This window comes from Salvelinus namaycush, chromosome 9 (genome assembly GCF_016432855.1).
Source record: "Salvelinus namaycush isolate Seneca chromosome 9, SaNama_1.0, whole genome shotgun sequence".
NCBI classification, from domain to species: domain Eukaryota; kingdom Metazoa; phylum Chordata; class Actinopteri; order Salmoniformes; family Salmonidae; genus Salvelinus; species Salvelinus namaycush.
This window is the reverse complement of record NC_052315.1, coordinates 34,086,438-34,112,161: the sequence shown is the minus strand read 5'-3', so window position 1 is coordinate 34,112,161 and position 25,724 is coordinate 34,086,438. Positions and strand designations below refer to the sequence as shown.

General features: G+C 44.1%; 1 protein-coding gene across 1 annotated transcript; it reads right to left on the bottom strand.

The window, feature by feature from the left end:
- Positions 1-891: 891 nt before the first annotated feature.
- Positions 892-14,828, bottom strand: neto2b (neuropilin (NRP) and tolloid (TLL)-like 2b). The gene is made up of 12 exons (XM_039000398.1): positions 14,771-14,828; positions 14,477-14,533; positions 12,062-12,202; positions 11,547-11,795; positions 11,223-11,270; positions 10,925-11,052; positions 10,675-10,776; positions 10,286-10,412; positions 2,774-2,887; positions 2,429-2,559; positions 2,150-2,242; positions 892-1,344 (listed from the first exon to the last, which is right to left on the bottom strand). The coding sequence occupies exons 1-12, from the start codon at positions 14,826-14,828 to the stop codon at positions 892-894; spliced, it is 1,701 nt and encodes a 566-aa protein (XP_038856326.1).
- Positions 14,829-25,724: the final 10,896 nt, after the last annotated feature.

The following is a 25,724-nucleotide window of genomic DNA, read 5'->3' as shown; positions in this document are numbered from 1 at the left end:
GGTTGTATTAGTCAGGGTTTCAAGAGGGGTTTTCTTGCCTGCGTAGTGGTGTGACAGACCATTACAGGAAGCCTCATAAAACCATGCTGTCTCAGCAGAGTGTTCAACCGAAACCACGGCCAACTCACTCTGATCCTCATCTACCACAGCCACATGGTTCACTCACCATCAACTCACCCCAGTCACCAAGAGCTGCATTCTTTAATATATTCAACAACAAAGCAAAACAAAATCAATCAAAACAAAACAACAACACAATGATACAAGGCATCCTTCATCATTATCATCCAGTGCTAACGTAACACAATTCTCCATCAACTATCCTCTCTAAATCTATGAATACAAAATCAACAAATGGAGAGAAAAAACCTTTAGGGAAAAAACGTTTTGGGGAAAAATACACAGTGAGGTTTGTCATGAAAGAAATAAGAAATATACACTATATGGCCTGTCTCCGGCCTTGGAGACAGTATTTGTTAAAGCAGGCCCACTTTAAGGACACACTCCATAAATTCTCTTTTCCCTGTGGCAGAAACATGAAATACAAACATAATTAACTTAAAACAAAACATCAGTGTGTTCCTCTTCTTTTTTGGTTGTCATACTTGTGGTTTGCATACCAGATTGTCACCTTCAAAAAAGTGTCAGCGTGCACTTTTTAACGGTGATCGAAGTTACGGATGATGCCTTTAACTCGTAGATCCAGTGCAACAGGATAGTCGAAGTTTCAGAGATACCAGAGAGAGTGTCTAGGTTAGAGGTTGGGGTCCAATCTATTTTCCTTCATAGTAAATGTGTCAAGGGATACTGATTGTTTTTCTATCACAAATGTTCTCTCCTTCCTCCACCACATCCTCCTTTCTGTTCCCTTCCTCCTATCCTCATTCTCTCTCAGAAGTCCATGGACATCGATCTCTGCTGAGACATCTCACAGATGGATCTCATGCTCATCCCTCTGCGTACATACACATCACACCTCCCTCCTTCCACCTCCTCTTCTTCCTCCTCTTCCATCACCCTATCCTCCCTCCCCCTTACCCGGTCCACCAGGCCCTCGCCTCCCACCAGTCCTACCTGTTTCATACTAGGCCAGCTCTTCTTCCTCAGGCTGCTGTTGACGCCTCTCAGAGAGGGTAGGGAGCCTGGCTGACCCTGGGTGAACTCGCCCCGGAAGGGGGGCAGCTCCATGGATCCTATGCCCACAGAAGAAGCACGTCGGCTGGGGTTGGCGGAGGCCTGGGAGCCACAGTGGTGCTCATGGATGCAGCGTGAAGTGGTGGAGGAACGTCTCAGAGCGTTGAGAGACTGGAGTTCTTCTGGTAGGTCGATGTCCGTAGACAACTCCTTAGGATGACAAAGATAATGATAACCATCTTCATACAGTGATCATCGTCATCATCCTCCTTACCACCGTCATCATCGTCATCATCACTACTTTATAAACTAAGTGAAGTAAAGCAAAGTAAAATACAAGACTAAAACATCAGTAGCATAATAAACTACACTGAACAAAAATATAAACCCAACATGTAGCTGAAATAAAAAATCCAAGAAATGTTCCAAAAGTACAAAAAGCTTATTTCTCTCAAATTTTGTGCAGACATTCATTTACATTCCTATTAGTGAGCATTTCTCCTTTGCCAATATAATCTGTCAAGAAGCTGATTAAACAGCATGATCATTGCAATTGGTATGCTGACTGCAGGAATGTCCAGCAGAGCTTTTACCAGACAATTGAATGTTAATTTCTCTACCATAAGCTGCCTCCAACGTCGTTTTAGAGAATTTGGCGGTACGTCCAACCGACCTCACAACCGCATACCACGTGCTTCTTCACCTGCGGGATCATCTGAGGGGAGGTGGGGGGGTGGGGGATGCTGAGGAGTATTTCTGTCTGTAATAAAGCCCTTTTGTGGGGAAAAACTCATTCTGATTGGCAGAGCCTTGCTCCCCAGTGGGTGGGCCTATGCCCTTCCAGGCCCACCCATGGCTGCACCCCTGCCTAGTCATGAAATCCATAGATTTAATTTATTTCAATTGACTGATTTCCTTATATGAATTGTAACTCAGAAAAATCATTGACATTTTTGCATGTTGCGTTTTATATTTTGGTTTGGTATATATCATTAAGTCTAGATGTTAAACCCACCTTCTCTCTGAGTGAGAAGAGTTCATAGTGCGGAGGTTCAAACACTTCCTTGAAGTCAGCTCCATTGAAAAGGGCACTCTTCCGCGCCACCACCTGTTAACATACAAGGGTTAGGATCCCACAAGCGTGATAGACGCTTTATTTCTCTCGACGACCCAGACCCATGCCACTCGTAAAATAGTAACGTGCTTCATTTTACGAATTTTGTTCATTCACACACAGACGATTGACTGTCAAACATAATTTGTAATATTTGTCAACATTTGGTTGCTTACACACCTTCTTGCGTGGCTGTTTGACCTGCACCAGTATGGAGATGATGAGGAGGAGGAGGACGAGTCCTGTAGACACACCTATAATTGTCCCATGGGTCTTAGTAATGTGATGGAATATACCTTTAGGCTTCTTCTCTACAGAGAGACAGAGAACGAGAGACTTAGGGTTCCAAAATTCCGATAACTTTTGCAAAATTCTTAGAAAACCTGGTGGAAGGATTCTGGATTTCCTGCTCATTCCCTACCGATTCCGGGAATCGTCCAACAAAAATTTGTTTTTCCTCTTGATGTGAAATATGAAGATGATATTATAAAAATATAATACAGTATAACATAACATGTGTCTCACCTTTACAGTTGCTCTCGTCCCAGGGAAAGACACAGTTCTGCACCCCGTTACACACCAGAGAGTTGTTGATGCACATGCTACTGTGACAGAAGAACATGTCGCCTGAACATGGGGCTGCAACACACACACGCACGCACACAGCACACACACACAAATCATTTTTTATTTCATCGATATGATGAGCCATTATGTTAGTTGTAACCTATACTAGCACAGTTATGCTACACTACATGACCAAAAGTATGTGGACGCCTGCTCGTCGAACATCTAATTCCAAAATCATGGGCATTCAAGTTCTTCCACACTGATCTCGACAAACCATTTCTGCATGGACCTTGCTTTGTACACAGGGGCATTGTCTGTCATGCTGAAACAGGAAAGGGCTTTCCTCAAACTGTTGCCACAAAGTTGGAAGCACAGAATCGTCTAGAATGTCATTGTATGCTGTAGCGTTAAGATTTCCCTTCACTGGAACTAAGGTGCCTAGCCCGAACCATGAAAAACAGCCCCAGACCATTATTCCTTCTCCACCAAACTTTACAGTTGGCACTATGGATTGGGGCAGGTATAGTTCTCCTGTTCTCCTGCCATCCGCCAAACCCAGATTAATCCATTGGACTGGCAGATGGTTGAGTGTGATTCATCACTCCAGAACGCTTTTCCACTGCTCCAGAGTCCAATGGCGGCAAGAGTTACACGACTCCAGCCGATGCTTGGCATAGCAGATGATGATCTTAGGCTTGTGTGTGGCTGCTTGGCCATGGAAACCCATTTCATGAAACTCCTAATGAACAGTTCTTGTGCCGACGTTGATTCCAGAGGCGGTTTGGAACTCGGTAGCGAGTGTTGCAACCGAGGACAGACAATTTTTATGTGCTACGTGCTTCAGCACCCAGAAGTCCCGTTCTGTGAGCTTGTGTGACCTACCACTTTGCGGCTGAGCAGTTGTTGCTTCTAGACATTTTCACTTCACAATAACAGCACTTACACTTGACCGGGGCAGCTCTAGCAGGGCATACATTTTACGAACTGACTTGTTGGAAAGGTGGCATCCTATGACGGTGCCACATTGAAATTCACTGAGCTCTTCAGTAAGGCCATTTTACTGCCAATGTTTGTCTATGGAGATTGCATGGCTTTGTGCTCGATTTTATACACCTGTCAGCAATGGGTGTGGCTGAAATAGCCGAATCCACTCATTTGAAGGGGTGTCCACATACTTTTATATATATAGTGTATTTAAACCTATAGCGTAAGAGAAAAAAAATTCTGAAACAGCTATGTGAAGTCTCAGCTACAAGAGGATACAATTATGTTACAGTTTTTTACACTCGCTTTGGTGCTATTTTCATAAGTATGTGGTGAATTTGTAATGCCCCCTATTGTATGTTCAGAATGTTTGATTGTGCATTCGTTGGGGTTTCACACATCTTTCTGAGTCATTCATGCAAAAACATTCATCAGTGATTCATGCAAATGTTTTCTGTGAAATACCATGAGAACATTTAATTCAGTCACCAATACATCAGATAATGATAGGCTCACCATTTAGTTATTTTAACTACCATTAAAGCCAATAGCAAAAAATACAAGATACACATTGCAAAACTGTTATTTTTGCAGTGCTGAATGGAACGAAGTAGTAGATGGTAAATATATTCCATATAGTATTTGATTATAATTTGACATGCACCATACAGTACACATAGTACATAGGACAAATCATCAGAAATATGGGTATTGTTTAACAGTTGGCTACTTTATATTTTATATTTTGTATTTTTATTTAACCTTTATTTAACTAGGCAAGTCAGTTAAGAACAAATTCTTATTTTACAATGACGGCTACTGTAAAAACGTAGCACGGTTTTGTAAGCACTTTCTGCCAGTGGAGGCTGCTGAGGGGAGGACGGCTCATAATAACTTTTTAGGGATAGGGGGCAGCATTTTCACTTTGGATGAATCGCGTGCCCGTAGTGAACTGCCTCCTACTCTGTCCCAGATGCTAATATATGCATATTATTATTACTATTGGATAGAAAACACTCTGAAGTTTCTAAAACTGTTTGAATTATGTCTGTGAGTATAACAGAACTCATATGGCAGCGAAACTTCCAAACAGAAAGTGGAAATTCTGGGGCTGGTTGATGTTAAACTCATCGTCTATTCACATCCCAGTAAGATATGGATCTGTTCGCACTTCCTACGCCTTCCACTAGATGTCAACAGTCAGTGGAACGTGGAATGAAGCCTCTAGTGTGATGTGGGGCCGGATGGCAGCTATTTGAGTCAGTGGTCTGGGTAGAATGTTAGTTCCTGGTCACGCGCGCTAGTCGTGATATGGCCATGTGTTCCATTACTCTGTAGACAAAAACGAATGCTCCGGTTGGAACGTTATTGGATATATATGATAACAACATCCTGAAGATTGATTCTCTACTTAATTTGACCAGTTTATTCGACCTGGAATATAACTTTTTGAAGTTTTCGTCCAAGTTCGCCTGGACCGGTGCCAGCGTTTGGACATGTGAACTAAACGTGCCTGCAAAAGTACACTAGTAATGGACATTATCGAACAAAACAACGATTTATTGTGGAACTAGGATTCCTGGCACTGCATTCTGATGAAAGATCATCAAAGGTAAGGGAATATTTATGATGTAATTTCTGTTGACTCCAACAAGGCGGAGAAATGTTGTGTATTTCTGAGCGCCGTCTCAGATTATTGCTGTCACGTTCTGACCATTGTTCTTTTGTGTTTTTGTTGTTTTAGTGTTGGTCAGGACGTGAGCTGAGTGGGCATTCTATGTTGTCTGTTTCTATGTGGGTTTCTTGTTTGGCCTGATATGGTTCTCAATCAGAGACAGGTGTTTTGCGTTGTCTCTGATTGGGAACCATATTTAGGTATCCTGTTTTGTGTTGGGGTTTGTGGGTGGTTGTCTTCTGTCTTTGTGTCTATGCACCAGATAGGACTGTTTCGGTTTTTCACATTTGTTGTTTTGGTATTTGTAGTGTTCACGTTTTTGTCATTATTAAAACATGATAAACACTAACAACGCTGCGCTTTGGTCCGATCCCTGCTACACCTCCTCTTCAGACGAAGAGGAGGAAATCTGCCGTTACAATTGCATGGTATGCTTTTTCCCAAAGTTAAAAAAAAATCTGACACAGCGGTTGCATTAAGAACAAGTGTATCTTTAATTATATGTAAAAGATGTATCTTTCATCAAAGTTTATCATGAGTATTTCTGTTATTTGACGTGGCTCTCTGTAATTACTCCAGATATTTGGAGGCATTTCTGAACATGGCGCCAATGTAAACCGAGATTTGTGGATATAAATATGCACATTATTGAACAAAACATAAATGTATTGTGTAACATGATGTCCTATGAGTGTCATCTGATGAAGATTATCAAAGGTTAGTGATTAATTTTATCTCTATTTCTGCTTTTGTGACTCTATCTTTGGCTGGGAAAATGGCTGTGTTTTTTGGATTTGGTGGTGATCTAACATAAATATATGTTGTGTTTTCGCTGTAAAACATTTTAAAAATCGGACACGATGGGTAGATTAACAAGATGTTTATCTTTCATTTGCTGTATTGGACTTGTTAATGTGTGAAAGTTACATATTTCAAAAAAATATTTTTGAATTTCGCACGCTGCCTTTTCAGCGGAATGTTGTGGGTGTTCCGCTAGCGGAACCCCTGGGCTAGAAAGGATAATGGCCGGAATGGAGTAAATGGAATGGTGTCACATTTCTTTTGGTTTTCATGTGTTTTATATCATTCCATTTACTCCATACCAGCCATTACACTATTCCAGCCATTATTAGGGTCTGTCCTCTTTTCAGCAGCCTCCACTGATTTCTGCCCAATGGAACATTGTACAAGATCACCTTTTCTACATGACTTGTCAACTAATACAGTATCACCTGTTTCTCAGCTTACAGTGTATCAATGAAATTCAGATATTGAGTGGAATATCTTGTAATACAACCCAGGTATTTCAACAGTGCATTTTATACTACACTATCATTCCAAATGGTAGCACATAGTGGAAAAAGTCACTATGTGCTACCATTTGTAATTATAGTGTAGTATAAAATGCACTGCTGGAATACCTGGGTTGTATAACTGTAACGGCAGTCTATTTCGTCCTCCTCATCGGACGAGGAGAGGCGAGAAGGATCGCAGGACCAATGTACAGCGTGGTAAGTTTCCATGATTTAATAACATGAAAACAATATACAATTACAAAATAACCGTCACAGTCCCGTGTGGCACAAACACTGACACAGAAAACAACCACCCACAAATCCCCAACACAAAACAAGCCACCTATATATGATTCTCAATCAGGGACAACGATTGACAGCTGCCTCTGATTGAGAACCATATTAGGCTGAACACAGAAACAGACAAACTAGACACACAACATAGAATGCCCACCCAGCTCACGTCCTGACCAACACTAAAACAAGCACAACACATAAGAACTCTGGTCAGGACGTGACAGTACCCCCCTCCTGAGGTGCGGACTCCGAACGCACCCCTAAAACTCAAGGGGAGGGTCTGGGTGGGCATCTGTCCGCGGTGGCGTCTCCGGCGCAGGACGAGGACACCACTCCACCACTGTCTTTGTCCCCCTCCTTAGCGTCCTTTGAGTGGCGACCCTCGCCCCCGACCTTGGCCTAGGAATCCTCCCCAAGGCCCCCACATGATTTAGGAGACAGCTCAGGACAGAGAGGTAGCTCAGGACAGAGAGGTAGCTCAGGACAGAGAGGTAGCTCAGGACAGAGAGGTAGCTCAGGACAGAGGGGCAACTCCGGACTGAAGGGCAGCTCCGGACAGAGAGGCAGCTCTGGACTGAAGGGCAGCTCCGGACTAATGGCAGCTCCGGGCTGAGGGGCAGCTCCGGGCTGAGGGGCAGCTCATGACTGGAGGGCAGCTCATGACTGGAGGGCAGCTCATGACTGGAGGGCAGCTCATGACTGGAGGGCAGCTCATGACTGGCTGGCGGCTCTGGCAGTTCCTGACTGGCTGGCGGCTCTGGCAGCTCCTGACTGGCTGGCGGCTCTGGCAGCTCCTGACTGGCTGGCGGCTCTGGCAGCTCCTGACTGGCTGGCGGCTCTGGCAGCTCCTGACTGACGGACGGCTCTAGCGGCTCCTGACTAACGGACGGCTCTAATGGCTCGGGACAGACGGGCGGCTCTGAAGACTCGGGACAGACGGATGGCTCAGATGGCGCTGGGCAGACGGATGGCTCAGATGGCGCTGGGCAGACGGATGGCTCAGACGGCGCTGGGCAGGCAGGCAGCTCAGACGGCGCTAGGCAGACGAGCAGTGCAGGCGGCGTTGGGCAGACGGGGCACACTCTGACCTGCTGAGGCACACAGTAGGCCTGGTGCGTGATGCCGGAACTGGTGGTACCGGACTGGAGACACGCACCTCAAGGCTAGTGCGGGGAGCAGGAACAGTGCGTACAGGGCTCTGGAGACGCACAGGAGGCTTAGTGCGTGGTGCCGGAACTGGAGGTACTGGGCTGGAGACACGCACCACAGGGAGAGTGCGTGGAGGAGGAACAGGGCTCTGGAGACGCACTGGAAGCCTGGTGCGTGGTGTAAGCACTGATGGTACTGGGCTGGGGCGGGAAGGTGGCGCCGGATATACCGGACCATGCAGGCGTACTGGCTCCCTTGAGCACCGAGCCTGCCCAACCTTACCTGGTTGAATGCTCCCCGTAGCCCGTCCAGTGCGGGGAGGTGGAATAACCCGCACTGGGCTGTGTTGGCGAACCGGGGACACCATGCGTATGGCTGGTGCCATGTACACCGGCCCGAGGAGACGTACTGGAGGCCAGATATGTTGAGCCGGCTTCATGGCACTTGGCTCAATGCTCAATCTAGCCCGGCCAGTGCGGGGAGGTGGAATAACCCGCACCGGGCTATGCACACGTACAGGAGACACCGTGCGCTCTTCCGCATAACACGGTGTCTGCCCGTACTCCCGCTCTCCACGGTAAGCATGGGAGGTGGGCGCAGGTTTCCTACCTGCCTTCGCCACACTACCCTTTAGCCCCCCCCCCCCCAAAAAATTCATTTTGGGGGTTTCTTCACGGGCTTCCAGCCACGCTTCCGTGCTGCCTCCTCATACCACCGCTCCTGGGCTTTAGCTGCCTCCATCTCTTCCCGAGAGCGGCGATATTCTCCAATGTGAGCCCAGTGTCATTTTCCCTCCAAAATTTCCTCCCATGTCCAGGAGTCCTGTGTAGCTGGCCGCTGCTGCTGCTGTCGCTGCCCGTAGCCACGCTGCTTGGTCCAAGTTAGGTGGGTGGTTCTGTAACGGCAGTCTATTTCGTCCTCCTCATCGGACGAGGAGAGGCGAGAAGGATCGGAGGACCAATGTACAGCGTGGTAAGTTTCCATGATTTAATAACATGAAAACAATATACAATTACAAAATAACAAAACAAACTAACCGTCACAGTCCCGTGTGGCACAAACACTGACACAGAAAACAACCACCCACAAATCCCCAACACAAAACAAGCCACCTATATATGATTCTCAATCAGGGACAACAATTGATAGCTGCCTCTGATTGAGAACCATATTAGGCTGAACACAGAAACAGACAAACTAGACACACAACATAGAATGCCCACCCAGCTCACGTCCTGACCAACACTAAAACAAGCACAACACATAAGAACTCTGGTCAGGACGTGACAATAACAATATATTCCACTCATTATTTGAATTTCATTGATACACCTGAGTCACATCCATATATGATTTGGTTTAACATTCAAACATAAAATGCTGTCAAATTGATACATTTATGAGGTAGAAATATAGAATTTTACAGTGTTCAGCAGTTATCAAACTATATATGTTAACTAGGCACTACATCACTTTGGCTCAGTAGTTACCAGTTTGAGTAGTTTGATAAAGTGATAATTAATTGTATTGTTAACAAATGACAATAAATTATATCAAAAGTAAAGTGAATATTGAATTTTGAAAAGCAGATACTTAGATTGAATATGTATCTACATTTAAAGAGTGATTCGGTGCAGTGAACAAGTGACTTTGTGAATGTTTTTGTTGTACTCAGTCAGTTGAAAATGTCCTTAGAGTTTTGAAACATGAGCCATTTTGATGATCTGTTTTGATTTTTGTGCTTAAGAGTTGTGAAAATGTACCACATACTGTACTTGTAAAAAAAATCACGAAAGTGATTAAAAAAAAGTAAGTATGAGCAATAGAAATACAGGAGAGTTACAAAGAGGTCGAGTGAGAGAGACACACAGTAGATAAGGATGAGATGAAGAAAGCGGGAAAGGGGAAGCGTAAGACAGATTCAGTGAAAGAGTGAGCTTGTGAGGGAAAGAGAGAGAGATAGAAAGAGTGATAGAGAGGTAAAGTGAGTGGGTGATAGACTCATGGTAGGCCAAACAGGTGAAGAAAGGGGTGAAGAGAAAGACAGAAAGAACGTGTTGGACTCACGGTCTGCGAAAGACGTGAAGAGCATGCGAAAGCGGCTGAGTCTGCTGCCTTCGTCGGCCCACATCCTGACCACGCCCACCCCGTTGTCAAGCATTACGTCAGTGGCAACGGTACTGCAGAACTTGGCCTGCAGCGACCATGATGTCACAGTAAATAAACAATTAATTAAAATGATAAAACATGATGATATGACAAACAAAAAGTATGACAACAATAAACTCATTATCACATGTATCACTGCACAACCTTTTTTCCGATAAGTAGTTAATATTGATTAGTGCTAACTCTAGTTTTATTATGAATGCGCACAATGTGGGAATGATATGCATTACTGCATAGTAGTGAGTGAGCGAGTGAGTCAGTGAATGAGTTCTCATTTCAACTCCTACCTTGAGGTCCTCTATGGCACTGCTGCCGTCGTACACGGCCACAAAGTTCTTCTTACACTCGTTGGAATTCTCCAGCTGATACTCCAGAAACCGCAGGTAGATCTGACCAAGACAAAAGGGAGAGAAACAGATGGATGGAGGGAGGGGAGGGAGTTGTTAAAGAGGGTAGATATAGATATTTAGATATAGATTTTTAGATATAGATATTTAGATATAGAGAGTTGAGACATGTCATAGAGGTGTAATAGACCTTGAAGTTGGGCGGAGCTCGTATGGTCCAGATACAGTCGACCGCCTGGTCAGGTTTGACTTTGTCCTCCTCCTCCACCTGACCGGACCGGATCATACCATCAGCTCCACTTAGCTCAAACTGACAGTCTGACAGATAGGGGGGGAGGGGGGAGGAGAGAGAGGAAAAGACAGGGAGAAAGACAGGTGATAGGGTGGGATGAAGAAACACATATGATCTTGTTAAATCCAGTTAAATAAAGTGTTATATTATTGTTATCTAGTTGAAGAAGGGGTTAGTTAAAGTGTTGATAAATTACCTGGAATAGGATTTAATATTCCTCCCACATGGAGGTGAAACTCTGGGTCTGAAAAGAAGCTGAAGTCAATGTTTGCTCCTAAGATGTGTTACCTACAGTAAAGTGCTAACTGTGGTTGAGGGAAATTACTTGCAGAAAATATGTACTGGACCCGGCTAGATGTGTTATGTTGGATTGAGTTAGCCACTCCCTGCAGTAAAAGTGTGTGTTGTGGTTCATTAGCTGTGGTTCAGGTAAATTACTTGCGGTAAAGGTAAGTATAGAAGTGTATTACCTGTGTAAAAGGTGTGTTGTGGTTCATTAGCTGTGGCTTAGGTAAATTACCTGCGGTAAAGGTGTACTGGACCCTGAAGCCCAGTCCCTCCAGCTCCTCATCACTGGAGAAGCGGATCCAGATGAATCGTCCGCTGGAGAGCACCAGGCCTGGGCTGGAGGAGCCACAGAAGCGGTTGATCAGAGGAGAGAAACTGAACGGACCATCTCTCACCTCGATGTGGTCGAAACGACACTCAAAGGATGGCTCAATGTAAAAGATGTCATCAAACAGAAGCTCGATCCTCTGACGGGGCAGGGCTGGGAGGGGAAGGAGAGTAGGTGTCACTATTTGGCCAAGGTAGAAAGGGCGCAAATATGACGCTCTGTGTCAAGATATGTAAGAGTTTTAATCCATGTGTGTGTGTGTGTGTGTGTGTGTGTGTGTGTGTGTGTGTGTGTGTGTGTGTGTGTGTGTGTGTGTGTGTGTGTGTGTGTGTGTGTGTGTGTGTGTGTGTGTGTGTGTGTGTGTGTGTGTGTGTGTGTGTGTGTGTGTGCGTGCGTGCGTGCGTGCGTGTGTGTGTTACCTTCCAGTATGTAGAGGCACTCCTTGTTGGGAGGGTAGATTTTAGGGTAGTTTGGAGAGCTGAACTGCCCCCCGTTGATGTTTCTGATCCAGGTGCCACACTGTCGGGCATTCTGGGAAATCTTACCCACATTCTGAGAGTCTACGGATGCCATGGAAAAAACAATCACACCACACACCAGGAAGTAAACATTTATTAGTACAGTGATGTCACCGATATTATTCAGGTGTAGAAACAGCTTGATTATGAGGGTACTTATATATAATGGGGGTGACTCCAAAAGCACTGTCTCAGTTTGATTTCCAAACTTGAAATTAACACACATGAATTAACATATGTATTCCTTGAAAGACATCACATACTCAACAAATCACAACTGAGTTTCTGTGACATTTCAGATATTGAATACACTGAACAAAAATATGAACGCAACATGCAACAATTTCAAAGAATTTACTGAGTTACAGTTCATATACGAAATCAGTCAATTTAAATAAATTCATTAGGTCCTAATCTATGAATTTCACATGACTGGGGATACAGTATGTATCTACTGGCCACAGAAAGCTTTAAAAAAAATAGGCCTCAGGACCTCGTCATGGTATTTTTGTGCATTTAAATTGCCATCGATAAAATGCAATTGTGTTTCATTGTTCGTAGCTTATGCCTACCCATACCATAACCCCACTGCCACCATGGGGCACTCTGTTCATGTAACAGTATAACTTTAAACCGTTCCCTCGCCCCGACACGGGCGCGAACCAGGGACCCTCTGCACACATCAACAACAGTCACCCACGAAGCGTCGTTACCCATCGCTCCACAAAAGCCGCGGCCCTTGCAGAGCAAGGTGCAACCCTACTTCTAGGTTTCAGAGCAAGTGACGTAACTGATTGAAATGCTACTAGCGCGTACCCGCTAACTAGCTAGCCATTTCACATCCGTTACACTCACCCCCCTTTCAACCTCCTCTTTTTCCGCAGCAACCAGTGATCCGGGTCAACAGCATCAATGTAACAGTATAACTTTACGTCGTCCCCTCGCCCCGACACGGGCGCGAACCAGGGACCCTCTGCACACATCAACAACTGACACCCACGAAGCGTCGTTACCCATCGCTCCACAAAAGCCGCGGCCCTTGCAGAGCAAGGTGCAACCCTACTTCTAGGTTTCAGAGCAAGTGACGTAACTGATTGAAATGCTACTAGCGCGTACCCGCTAACTAGCTAGCCATTTCACATCCGTTACATTCACAACCTTGACATCAGCAAACCGCTCGTCCACACACCGCCATACACGTGGTCTGCGGTTGTGAGGCTGGTTGGACGTACTGCCAAAATCTCTAAAACGACGTTGAAGGCGGCTTATGTCAAAGAAATGAACATTACATTATTTGCAACAGCTCTGGTGGACATTCCTGCAGTCAGCATGCTAATTGCACGCTCCCTCAAAACTTGAGACATCTGTGGAATTGTGTTATGTGACAAAACTGCACATTTTAAAGTGGCCTTTCATTGTCCCTAGCACAAGGTGCACCTGTATAATGATCATGCTGTTTAATAAGCTTCTTGATATGCCACACCTGTCAGGTGGATGGATAATGTTGGCAAATAAAAAAATGCTCACTAACAGGGATGTAAACACATTTGTGCCTGTGAGAGAAATTGCAAGATTATGTTATAATACTTTTATTGCATCAAATGGTTGTTTTATTCGACAGAATAGAGTATTCTTATAGCTTTTGTGTGTGTGTTCTACTGAGGATGGGCCTCTGGGAGATAACACTGACAGAGGAGATTTACGATGTCTTTGGGTGATAAAACCTAAAGAGCATTCCAGAGCATGAGTTAATGTTTCTGTTCTATATGGTACCAGAGAGCAATGGTTCCAGTTTGGAGTCGGAGGGCCAGACACTGGTCTATACAATGACAACTGTTGACACAGCAGATGCTGCCTGCTATGTATTATAGGTATCTTTCATACAAATCTTAACTTTGAGACCCATTCTATATATCTGTTGTTCGTCATGTAGGTTGAAAGTATCTTTCCTATAAAAGATCTCAGTAGCCTTTGTGTTGCCGCTCTCAACGGATCATTAGAAACGGTGATTTGTCGACAAGCCATTGCTATTGCAAAGCTCTCACTATTAAAGATTTAGTTTAAGTATAACTCTGACTTGTGTGATAAGTTTGTCTCTCCTCATTTGATAGTAAAGAAATTAACCACCACATGCCCACAATTTGTGAGCAATAAGATTTTTGTGCATATGGAACATTTCTGGGATATTTTATTTCAGCTCATGAAACATTGGACCAACACTTTACATGTTGCATTTATATTTTTGTTCATTGAATTAAAACAAACATTCACCCTAAATAGAACACATTTCTGCCATACAAATGAGATCACACCCACCTTTGGTTTTCTGTGCCAGTGCAAAGCCTTCCTCTATCAGAAAGAGAGCTACCCAGACTGGATGGGGGTTGAATAGGGCATAGAGAGTAAATCAGGAGAGAGAGAGAGAGAGAGAGAGAGAGAGTTTGAGGGATAAAGAATAAAAAGACACACACTCTGAAACCCGAGGACCATCAGCGGCGCAGCTGCTACTGGTGTTTCACAAGAGTGTGTGTGGCAAGAGACAGCGCGCTGGGGGAGCTGTCACTTCAGCATCACTGGGCCGCTTGCGCACTGAATCACCCGCTTTTCTACCACGAGCTGATGTGGGCATCATGCGCCTCTGACTAATGTCTGTCAACTGAGCATCCATTGCTGATGAAAAGGAAAAGGAAATGGATACACAAATGCATGCAGGCTCGCGCGCGCAAACACAACACACACGCAAACAGAGGCCGACCAGCAAAACAACCACACCAAGAAAGAGGCTGACAGATGGCACACACACCCACACCCAGTCTAAACTCACATATGTACATCTCCTCCTCCGCTCAGTTTCCTCACAGGATGGCTTGCTGTTAATAGGCTACAAAGCTTTTCTTCGTTCCTTGCTTTCTTCCTTACATACCCGCCTCCTTTACGCTTATCAGGGTAAAACGTTATAATCGACTTTTACAAACCACAACTTTCCTCAAAGAATGCAATTGACACTATCTCGCCGCTGATAAGACACTGCTACGTGTTTTTGTTAAAAGCTCTAAATATAGACATATACAATGTAATTGATCGATTGATTGATCAACGACTCCGAATCCCTGTCATCTCAAATAATGAAAAAAAATGAACGGAAATCATCATTATCCAAAACTGGCTACTTGTTCAATAAAAATCCCACGAAGTGATGAAGCCTCTGTAAATATTGCTTCTTTGTGTAGATGTGTAAAGCATTGTTTTGAGAAACATGAAACTAAAAGTTCTGTTTCATTTGTAGGTTCAGCCATTCAGAGAAAGAGACTCTCTCACTCTCTCTCTCGGAACTAGCTGGCTGCGGCCCTTTTTAAAGATTTGACACTGCTGGGGCAAGCACCGCAGTCGCTCATCGCGCATGCACCCCCCCCCCCCCCCCCCCCCCCTCCATGATTCCCTTTACTCCTTCGTTTTTTTCGAGCGTTTGATTAATAGGGATAACCAACTTTCGTTATTTTTGATTTGATTGTTTAATTATTGTGATTACTGTCTTATTTCACTGTAGAGCCTCTAGCCCTGCTCAATATTCCTTAACCAACCATGTTGTTCCGCCTCCTACATATGCGATGACATCACCTGGTTTAAACATCTCTAGAGACTATATCTCTCTCATCATTACTCAATGCCTAGGTTTACCTCCAATGTACTCACATCCTACCTTACCTTTGTCTGTACACTATGCCTTGAATCTATGCTATTGTGCTATCTATGCTACTCCCTAACTTTGTTTTACTCACTGCTTTAGCACACTCTGCCAACCCGGATGTCTTAGCCGTGTCTGAATCCTGGCTTAGGAAAACCCCTGAAATCTCCATCGCAAACTATAACATTTTCTGCCAAGTTAGAACTGCCAAAGGGGGCGGTGTTGCAATCTACTGCAAAGATAGCCTGCAGAGTTCTGTATTACTATCCAAGTCTGTACCCAAACAATTCGAGCTTCTACTTCTAAAAATTCACCTTTCCAGAAACAAGTCTCTCACGGTTGCCGCTTGCTATAGACCTCCCTCTGCCCCGAGCTGTGCCCTCGATACCATATGTGAATTGATTGCCCCCCATCTATCTTCTGAGCTCGTGCTACGAGGTGACCTTAACTGGGACATGTTAACACCCCGGCCATCCTATAATCTAAGCTTGATGCCCTCAATCTCACAGAAATTATCAATGAACCTACCAGGTACAACTACAAATCCGTAAACACGGGCACCCTCATAGATGTCATCCTAACTAACTCGCCCTCCAAATACACCTCTGCTGTTTTCAATCAAGATCTCAGCGATAACTGCCTCAATGCCTGCATCCGTAATGGGTCTGCGACCAAACGACCACCCTTCATCACTGTCAAACGCTCCCTAAAACACTTCTGCGAGCAGGCCTTTCTAATCGACCTGGCCGGAGTATCCTGGAATGACATTGACCTCATCCCGTCAGTAGATGATGCCTGGCTATTCTTTAAAAGTGCCTTCCTCACCATCTTAAATAAGCATGCCCCATTCATAAATTTAGAACTAGGAATAGATATAGTCCTTGGTTCACTCCAGACCTGTCTGCCCTTGACCAGCACAAAAACATCCTGTGGTGTTCTGCATTAGCATCGAATAGCCCCCGTGATATGCAACTTTTCAGGGAAGTTAGGAACAAATATACACAGGCAGTTAGGAAAGCAAAGGCTAGCTTTTTCAAACAGAAATTTGCATCCTGTAGTACTAACTCAAAAAAGTTCTGGGACACTGTAAAGTCCATGGAGAATAAGAGCACCTCCCAGCTGCCCACTGCTCTGAGGCTAGGAAACACTGTCACCACCGATAAATCCACTATAATTGAGAATTTCAATAACTACGGCTGGCCATGCTTTCCACCTGGCTACCCCTACCCCGGTCAGCTGCCCGGCACCCTCCACAGCAACCCGCCAAAGCCCCCACCATTTCTCCTTCAACCAAATCCAGATAGCTGATGTTCTGAAAGAGTTGCAAAATCTGGACCCCTACAAATTAGCCGGGCTAGACAATCTGCACCCTCTCTTTCTAAAATTATCTGCCGAAATTGTTGCAACCCCTATTATTAGTCTGTTCAACCTGTCTTTCGTATCGTCTGAGATTCCCAAAGATTGGAAAGCTACCGCAGTCATCCCCCTCTTCAAAGGGGGTGACACTCTAGACCCAAACTGCTACAGACCTATATCTATCCTACCCTGTCTTTCTAAGGTCTTTGAAAGCCAAGTTAACAAACAGATTACCGACCATTTCGAATCCCACCGTACCTTCTCCGCTATGCAATCTAGTTTCAGAGCTGGTCATGGGTGCACCTCAGCCACACTCAAGGTCCTAAACGACATCATAACCGCCATCGATAAGAGACATTACTGCGCAGCCGTATTCATCGACCTGGCCAAGGCTTTCGACTCTGTCAATCACCACATTCTTATTGGCAGACTCGACAGCCTTGGTTTCTCAAATGATTGCCTCGCCTAGTTTACCAACTACTTCTCTGATAGAGTTCAGTGTGCCAAATCGGAGGGCCTGTTGTCCGGACCTCTGGCAGTCTCTAAGGGGGTGCCACAGGGTTCAATCCTCAGGCCGACTCTCTTCTCTGTATACGTCAATGATGTTGATCTTGCTGCTGGTGATTCTCTGATCCACCTCTACGCAGACGACACCATTCTGTATACGTCTGGCCCCTCTTTGGACACTGTGTTAACTAACCTCCAGACGAGCTTCAATGCCATACAACTCTCCTTCCGTGTCCTCCAACTGCTCTTAAACGCAAGTAAAACCAAATGCATGCTATTCAACCGATCACTGCCCGCACCCGCTCGCCCGTCCAGCATCACTACTTTGGACGGCTCTGACTTAGAATATGTGGACAACTACAAATACCTAGGTGTCTGGTTAGACTGTAAACTCTCCTTCCAGACTCACATTAAGCATCTCCAATCCAAAATTAAATCTAGAATCTGTTCCTATATCGCAACAAAGCATTCTTCACTCATGCTGCAAAACATACCCTTGTAAAACTGACCATCCTACCGATCCTCAACTTCGGTGATGTCATCTATAAAATAGCCTCCAGCACTCTACTCAACAAACTGGATGCAGTCTATCACAGTGCCATCCATTTTGTCACCAAAGCCCCATACACTACCCACCATCGCGACCTGTACACTCTCGTTGGTTGGCCCTCGCTTCATACTCGTCGACAAACCCACTGGCTACAGGTAATCTACAAGTCTCTGCTAGGTAAAGCCCCGCCTTATCTAAGCTCACTGGTCACCATAGCAGCACCCACTCGTAGCACACGCTCCAGCAGGTATATTTCACTGGTCACCCCCAAAGCCATTTCCTCCTTTGGTCGTCTTTCCTTCCAGTTCTCTGCTGCCAATGACTGGAACAAACTGCAAAAATCTCTGAAGCTGGAAACACTTATCTCCTTCACTAGCTTTAAGAACAAGCTGTCAGAGCAGCTCACAGATTACTGTACCTGTACATAGCACATCTATAATTTAGCCCAAACAACTACCTCTTCCCCTACTGTATTTATTTATTTTGCTCCTTTGCACCCCATTATTTCTATTTCTACTTTGCACATTCTTCCACTGCAAATCTACCATTCCAGTGTTTTACTTGCTATATTGTATTTACCTCGCCACCATGGCCTTTTTTTGCCTTTACCTCCCTTATCTCACCTCATTTGCTCACATTGTATATAGACTTATTTTTCTACTGTATTATTGACTGTATGTTTTGTTTATTCCATGTGTAACTCTGTGTTGTTGTATGTGTCGAATTGCTATGCTTTATCTTGGCCAGGTCGCAGTTGCAAATGAGAACTTGTTCTCAACTAGCCTACCTGGTTAAATAAAGGTGAAATAAAAAATGTTTAAAAAATACATTTGGCAGGAGATTAGGAAGTGCTGCTCAGTTTCCACTTAATTTTGTGGGCAGTGAGCACATAGACTGTCTTCTCTCGAAAGCCAGGTCTGCCTATGGTGGCCTTTCTCAATAGCAAGGCTATGCTCACTGAATCTGAGTCAGTCACAGTGGTCAGGTATTATGCCACTGTGTACTCTCTGTTTAGGGCCAAATAGCATTTTAGTTTGCTACATTTTTTTGTTAATTATTTTGAATGTGTGTAATGATCTTTTAGTTTTTTCGTGATTTGGCTGGGTCTTATTGTGTTGCAGTCATAGGGCTCTGTGGGGTATGTTTGTGTTTTGGAACAGAGCCCCAGGACCAGCTTGCTTAGGGGACTCTTTCCGAGGTTCATCTCTCTGTAGGTGATTGCTTTGTTATGGAAGGTTTGGGAATCGCTTCCTTTTTGGTGATTGTATAATTTAACAACTCTTTTCTGGATTTTGATAATTAGTGGGTATCGGCCTAATTCTGCTCTGCATATCTTATTTGGTGTTTTACGTTGTACACAGAGGATAGTTATGCAGAATTCTGCATGCAGTCTCAATTTGGTGTTTGTCCCATTTTGTGAATCCTTGGTATGTGCATTCTCTCTCACTCGATTACACTGTAATAAACATACACACCAACACCACTGTACTGTTCAAGACTACACTGACTGCCTCTTCTGAACTGCTGCTGGCATGGGAGGCAGTTCACTCTTACATCCTTCATTAGTATACAGTGGTTCCTCCTTTAAAAGTTGTGCCATACTGCGGCACACCTTGTGTGCTGCTGCAGCATTCTGTGGCACGTCATTTAATTGTCAGACATTTTTTCTGTTAATGCAAGTTATTGCTAGTTTGACCACCAGATGGCATCTTTGAAAAGCATTTGATAGTATTCCATATTGGTATTACCAGAGAATTTAAAACCTTTTTGTATTAACATAGTATATGGGATTGATTTTAAGAAATATGGCTTAATTCATTTGATTAATATTATGTTGTTTCTATTCAGAGAAAAACGAAACCCTCAGGGTTTCCGTTAGGATGGAATGGAAAATATGGCGCTGTACAACGTGACAGTCGGGAGTAGGCTACAGGATTGGAGGATTCTAAATTGTTTGCCTTCATTAGACAACTTTGTTCCAATATTTCTGTAAATCAGTGATATTTATTCCCATAGTAATTCGTTATGGATCCATAACTAAACCAACATCTGCATTTTGAAAGAGTATTTTTTATCACTATTTTATTAACGAAATGTGTTTATTTGTTTATTAGGCTACTGTGCAGTCTACAATACATACTGTAGTAAACATGGGAAAGTGCCTAATTCCTTACATAAGGGAGAGCAGGCCATGTCTGTACTACAGAATGTGGGGCACGTGGGAGACCGGTGTTATTTCATAGTTGTGATGTCTTCACTATTATTCTACAATGTAGAAAATAGTAGAAATAAATAAAAATCCTGGAATGAGTAGGTGTGTCCAAACTTTTGACTGGTACTTGCTTAATTAATTAGATTAATATTATGGTGTTTCTATTCGATGAAAATAAAAACCCTCTGGGTTTCCGTTAGGATGGAACAGAAAAGATGGCGCTGTTCGTGACGCTCATAAATTCAGAGCTTTGTCAGATTGTCAGTTTGTAAATTTAGACCGTTTCACTCTCTGGACACTGGACTTTCAGGCTGAGGAGTAGGGTTGATTTGAGTGTTCTAACCTTACAACGGCAGTCAAGCACCCAAGCTAACGTCTGCTAGCTTGCTAGCTACTTCCAGACACACATGAGACCACTCTGACCAATTTACTCGCCCTAGCAGAGCTGGTAAGGCTGTTTTCGTGTTAACTAGAGCATTTGTGAAAGTAACTGTGCTGCTGGAAACAATTTAATTTAGCTTTTTTGCCAATATTTACTGACACCGGCCATATTCAACGGGTGTTGAGTTCTCGGAAATTAATTATTCTGCGCTCTGGTACACTCAGATGAGAGTGCTCTGAAATCGGTGTAGATAGCCAGAGCGAATTTACGAAAGCACCCAAATGTCCTTTGAGAACGCACAACGACTATACCATTTAGCTAAGCTAAGAATGATGGGAATATTCAAGTCAATGAACGTTGGGTAGTTAGTTAGCCTATAGTTAATATACTGGCAAGTTTGATGTATAACTACTAACGTTAGGTAGCAAGCTAACATACCGGTACATACTGCTGTAATGATATGCTATGTGGTTCGTAAGGACAGCGTAGCTAACAAATTGCCAGCCAACATAATGTGTAAGGTAACTTATTTGAAAAGTCATTACTTTATTACATTGAGCAGCAAGCTACCCCTTGGTCGTTAGGGCAAATCTGGTCTGTGATAGGAGGGGGGGTTTCACACCTAGCTCGGCTATTAGACTATTCTTTAGTAAAGGTTGAATAGTCTATTGTTCAGCTATTAGCCCCCCTCTCCAATTTGCAACAAATTGTTGTTGTTCCCATCTCGTTCCTTTCCCTCATTCTACGCCTGACTGGCTCCCTTGTGGGCGTGCTGGCAAGATATGGCAGCATCTTCGGTTGTGCGTGAAGAATTCGGCATACTGTAGCAAGTTTGTATGAAGGTGTGGTTATTCACAGGCAAATTGTTATATGCTATGGAGGTACATTTGTGTCTTTCTGTCGAGAACAAAACTTTTAAAAATGTTCAATCAAAAATAATTGTTTCTATAAGCAACTTTTTTCCGACACCAAGGAAATCATAGCGGACACCTACGAAGAAGGACTGTGTGATGATGGCATCTCAGGTAAGCAGCACTGGGCGTTCTTCAGTCCAATTTTTACATAGCTGGTAGTTAGCTCCAACGATTCAGTGTCGGTTCATAACATTCTACTATACTACCTACATACATACCGTAGAATGACAAATCATGCAATTATTATTCTCAAGCTAACCAAAATCCTCTCTCTCTCTCTCTCCCCCCTCTCTCTCTCTCTCTCTCTCTCTCTCTCTCTCTCTCTCTCTCTCTCTCTCTCTCTCTCTCTCTCTCTCTCTCTCTCTCTCTCTCTCTCTCTCTCTCTCTCTCTCTCTCTCTCTCTCTCTCTCTCTCTCTCTCTCTCTCTCTCTCTCTCACACACACACTCTCTCTTTCTTTCTCTGTCCTCTTCACCAGATTGTAATGGCAGTAAATCACTCAGTAAGTGTTTGTGGTTCCAGTGGAAAAGACACTAGGAGTGCTATCAATCATGGACACAAACAAACGCACGCACGCACACAAACACACACACCATCTATGGTAAGGGAATTAAAATCAGCTTTTGGGATTTTTGTGATTGATTCAAGTAAGAATGGATTTCTACAAGGGCATGAATCATTTACTTCAGTTCAATGCTGCTTGTGTTCAAGACTCTTACTCAGCACTGCAACAGCCTTTTGAATTAATAAGAGAGTGCCAGTAACTGGACAGAACAAATCCTCTGAGAATACAAACTCTTGGCTGAATATCTCAGCTGGCAACACACATGCGCGTGCACAGGCGCGGATAGACTGAGCAGACAGTGATGGGTAAAGCTTTATCCAGATTGCTTTCCCCTTATTACTTTTGTTTTGACCGAATAGGCAGGCTGTGAGTGTCATTTGGTACTAAGATGGTGGGGAATCAATTGCTAAACCACACGCACGTAACCACAAACACAAACCTGTATGTTTTCCACACAAACAGCCACTAGCAGCAGAGTTCAGAGAGCGATATAGCGACACAAAGAGGGATCTCTAGATGAGAGAGAGAGAGACGGACAGACAAACATATGGACGGATGGACGGACAGACAGTGAAATAATAAAAAAAATTCTTCATTAGTCATAAGAGAATTGAAATGAACATACTGACATACAGTGTCTGTACAGGGAAATAATGTATATGAAACGCTTCACTCTGGTTTTAGACCTCATCATGAGACTGCACTCGTGAAGGTGGTAAATTACCTGTTAATGGCGTCAGACCAAGGCTCTGCATCCTCAGTGCTCCTAGACCTTAGTGTCGCTTTTGACACCATTGATCACTGCATTCTTTTGGAGAGATTGGAAACCCAAATTGGTCTACACGGACAAGTTCTGGCCTGCTTTAGATCTTATCTGTCGGAATGATATCAGTTCGTCTCTGTGGATGTTTTGTCCTCTGACAAATCAATTGTAAGTTTCAGTGTTCCTCAAGGTTCCATTTTCACTAAATATTCTACCTCTTGGTGATGTCATTCGGAAACACAATGTTAACTTTCACTGCTATGAGGACGACACACAGCTGTACATTTCGATTAAACATGGTGAAGCCCCAAAATTGCCTACCCTGGAAGTCTGTGTTTCAGACATAAGAAAGTGGATGGCGGCAAATGTTTTACTTTTAAACTCGGACAAAACAGAGATGCTAGTTCTATGTCCCAAAAAACAAAGATATCTGCTGTTTTATCTGACAATTAATCTTGATGGTTGTCCAATCGTCTCAAATAAAACTGTGAAGGACCTCAGCGTTATTCTAGAACCTGATCTCTCTTTTGACCAACATATCAAGAATATTTCAATGGCAGCATTTCTCTATCTTCGTAACAATGCAAAAATCAGAAACCTTTCGTCCAAAAATGATGCTAATCCATGCTTTTGTCACTTCTAGATTAGACTACTGCAATGCTCTACTCTCCGGCTACCTGGATAAACTTCAGTTAGTGCTAAACATGGCTGCTAGACTCCAGTGCCAGCCTCTCTACACTGGCTTCCTGTGAAAGCTAGGGCTGATTTCAAGGTTTTACTGCTAACCTACATTACATGGACCTCCTCCTACCTATCTTTTTACGATTTTGGTTCTGCCATACATACCTACACGTACGCTATGGTCACAAAATTCAGGTCTCCTTATTGTCCCTAGAATTTTTTATGAAACAGGTAGAGGCAGGGCTTTCTCCTATAGAGCTACATTTTTATGGAATGGTCTGCCTATCCATGTGACCTTTAAGTCTTTACTGAAGACTCATTTCTTCAGTAAGTCTTATGATTGAGTGTAGTCTGGCCCAGGGGTGCGAAGGTGAATGGCAAGGAACTGGAATGACGAACCACCTTTGCTGTCTCTGCCTGGCCGACTCCCCTCTCTCCACTGGATTCTCTGCCTCTGACCCTATTACGGGGGCTGAGTCACTGGCTTACTAGTGCTCTTCCATACCGTCCCTAGGACGGGTGCGTCACTTTCCTCGACTTGAGTGGGTGTGGCCCACGAGCCAGATGGGGTGCAAGACCGGACAGGAAGATCACATCAGTGTCTCACACTGATGTGATCTTCCTGTCCGGTCTTGCACCCCATCTGGCTCGTGTGGTGGATGAGATCTTCGTGGGCTATACTCAGCCTTGTCTCAGGGTAGTAAGTTGGTGGTCTGTTGATATCCCTCTAGTGGTGTGGGCTGTGCTTTGGCAAAGTGGGTGGGGTTATATCCTGCCTGGTTGGCCCTGTCCGGGGGTATCGTCGGACGGGGCCACAGTGTCTCCCGACCCCCCCTGCCTCAACCTCCAGTATCTATGCTGAAATAGTCTATGTGCTGGGGGGCTAGGGTCAGTCTGTTATATCTGGTGAAATTCTCATATCTTATCTGGTGTCCTGCGTGAACTTAAGTATGCTCCCTCTTATTCTCTCTCTCTCCCTCCCCTCCCGGAGGACATGAGCCCTTGCACCATGCCTCAGGACTACCTGGCCTGATGACTCCTGGCTGTCCCCAGTCCACTTGGTCGTGCTGCTGCTCCAGTATCACCTGTTCTGCCTGCGGCTATGGAACCCTGACATGTTCACCGGGCGTGCTATCCGGACCTGCTGTTTTTATCTCTAACTCACCCCCACCCCCACTCGGCACAGACAGAGGAGGACTGGCTACCTCTCACAGCCTGGTTCCTCTCTACAGTCGTGGCCAAAAGTTTTGAGAATGACACAAATATTAATTTCCACAAAGTTTGCTGCATCAGTGTCTTTAGATATTTTTGTCAGATGTTACTATGGAATACTGAAGTATAATTACAAACATTTCATAAGTGTCAAAGGCTTTTACTGACAATTACATGAAGTTGATGCAAGAGTCAATTGGCAAGTTAACTTCTTATGGCTGCAGGGGCAGTATTGAGTAGCTTGGATGAAAGGTGCACAGAGGTGCCCATAGTAAACGTCCTGCTCCTCAGTCATAGTTGCTAGAATTTGCATATTATTATTAGTATTGGATAGAAAACACTCTGAAGTTTCTAAAACTGTTTGAATGATGTCTGTGAGTATAACATAACTCATATGGCAGGCAAAAACCTGAGGTTCCACTTCCTGTTTGGATTTTTTCTGAGGTGGCAGATTTTCAACCAAGCTCTCATTGAAATTACAGCGAGATATGGATGAGTTTTCACTTCCTACGGCTTCCACTAGATGTCAACAGTCAATAGAACTTTGTCTGATGACTCTAATGTGAAGGGGGGCCGAATGAGACAGGAATTAGTCACCACTGACACGAGCTGACCACGTGCGTTCACGTAATAGGTAGCTCCGTTCCATCGCTCAACTGAAGTCAATCTAATTCTCCGGTTGGAACGTTATTCAAGATGTATGTTAACAACATTCTAAAGATTGATTCAGTACATCGT

Bases quoted from the DNA above. Each gene is read 5' to 3' on its own strand.
- neto2b (XM_039000398.1), bottom strand. From the start codon at position 14,828: ATGGATGCTCAGTTGACAGACATTAGTCAGAGGCGCATGATGCCCACA. The intron at 10,777-10,924 runs GTCTATTACACC...TGTCTTGGTCAG, and splicing joins GAGCTCCGCCCAACTTCAAG to ATCTACCTGCGGTTTCTGGA. The intron at 2,560-2,773 runs GTGAGACACATG...GTCTCTCTGTAG, and splicing joins GGACGAGAGCAACTGTAAAG to AGAAGAAGCCTAAAGGTATA.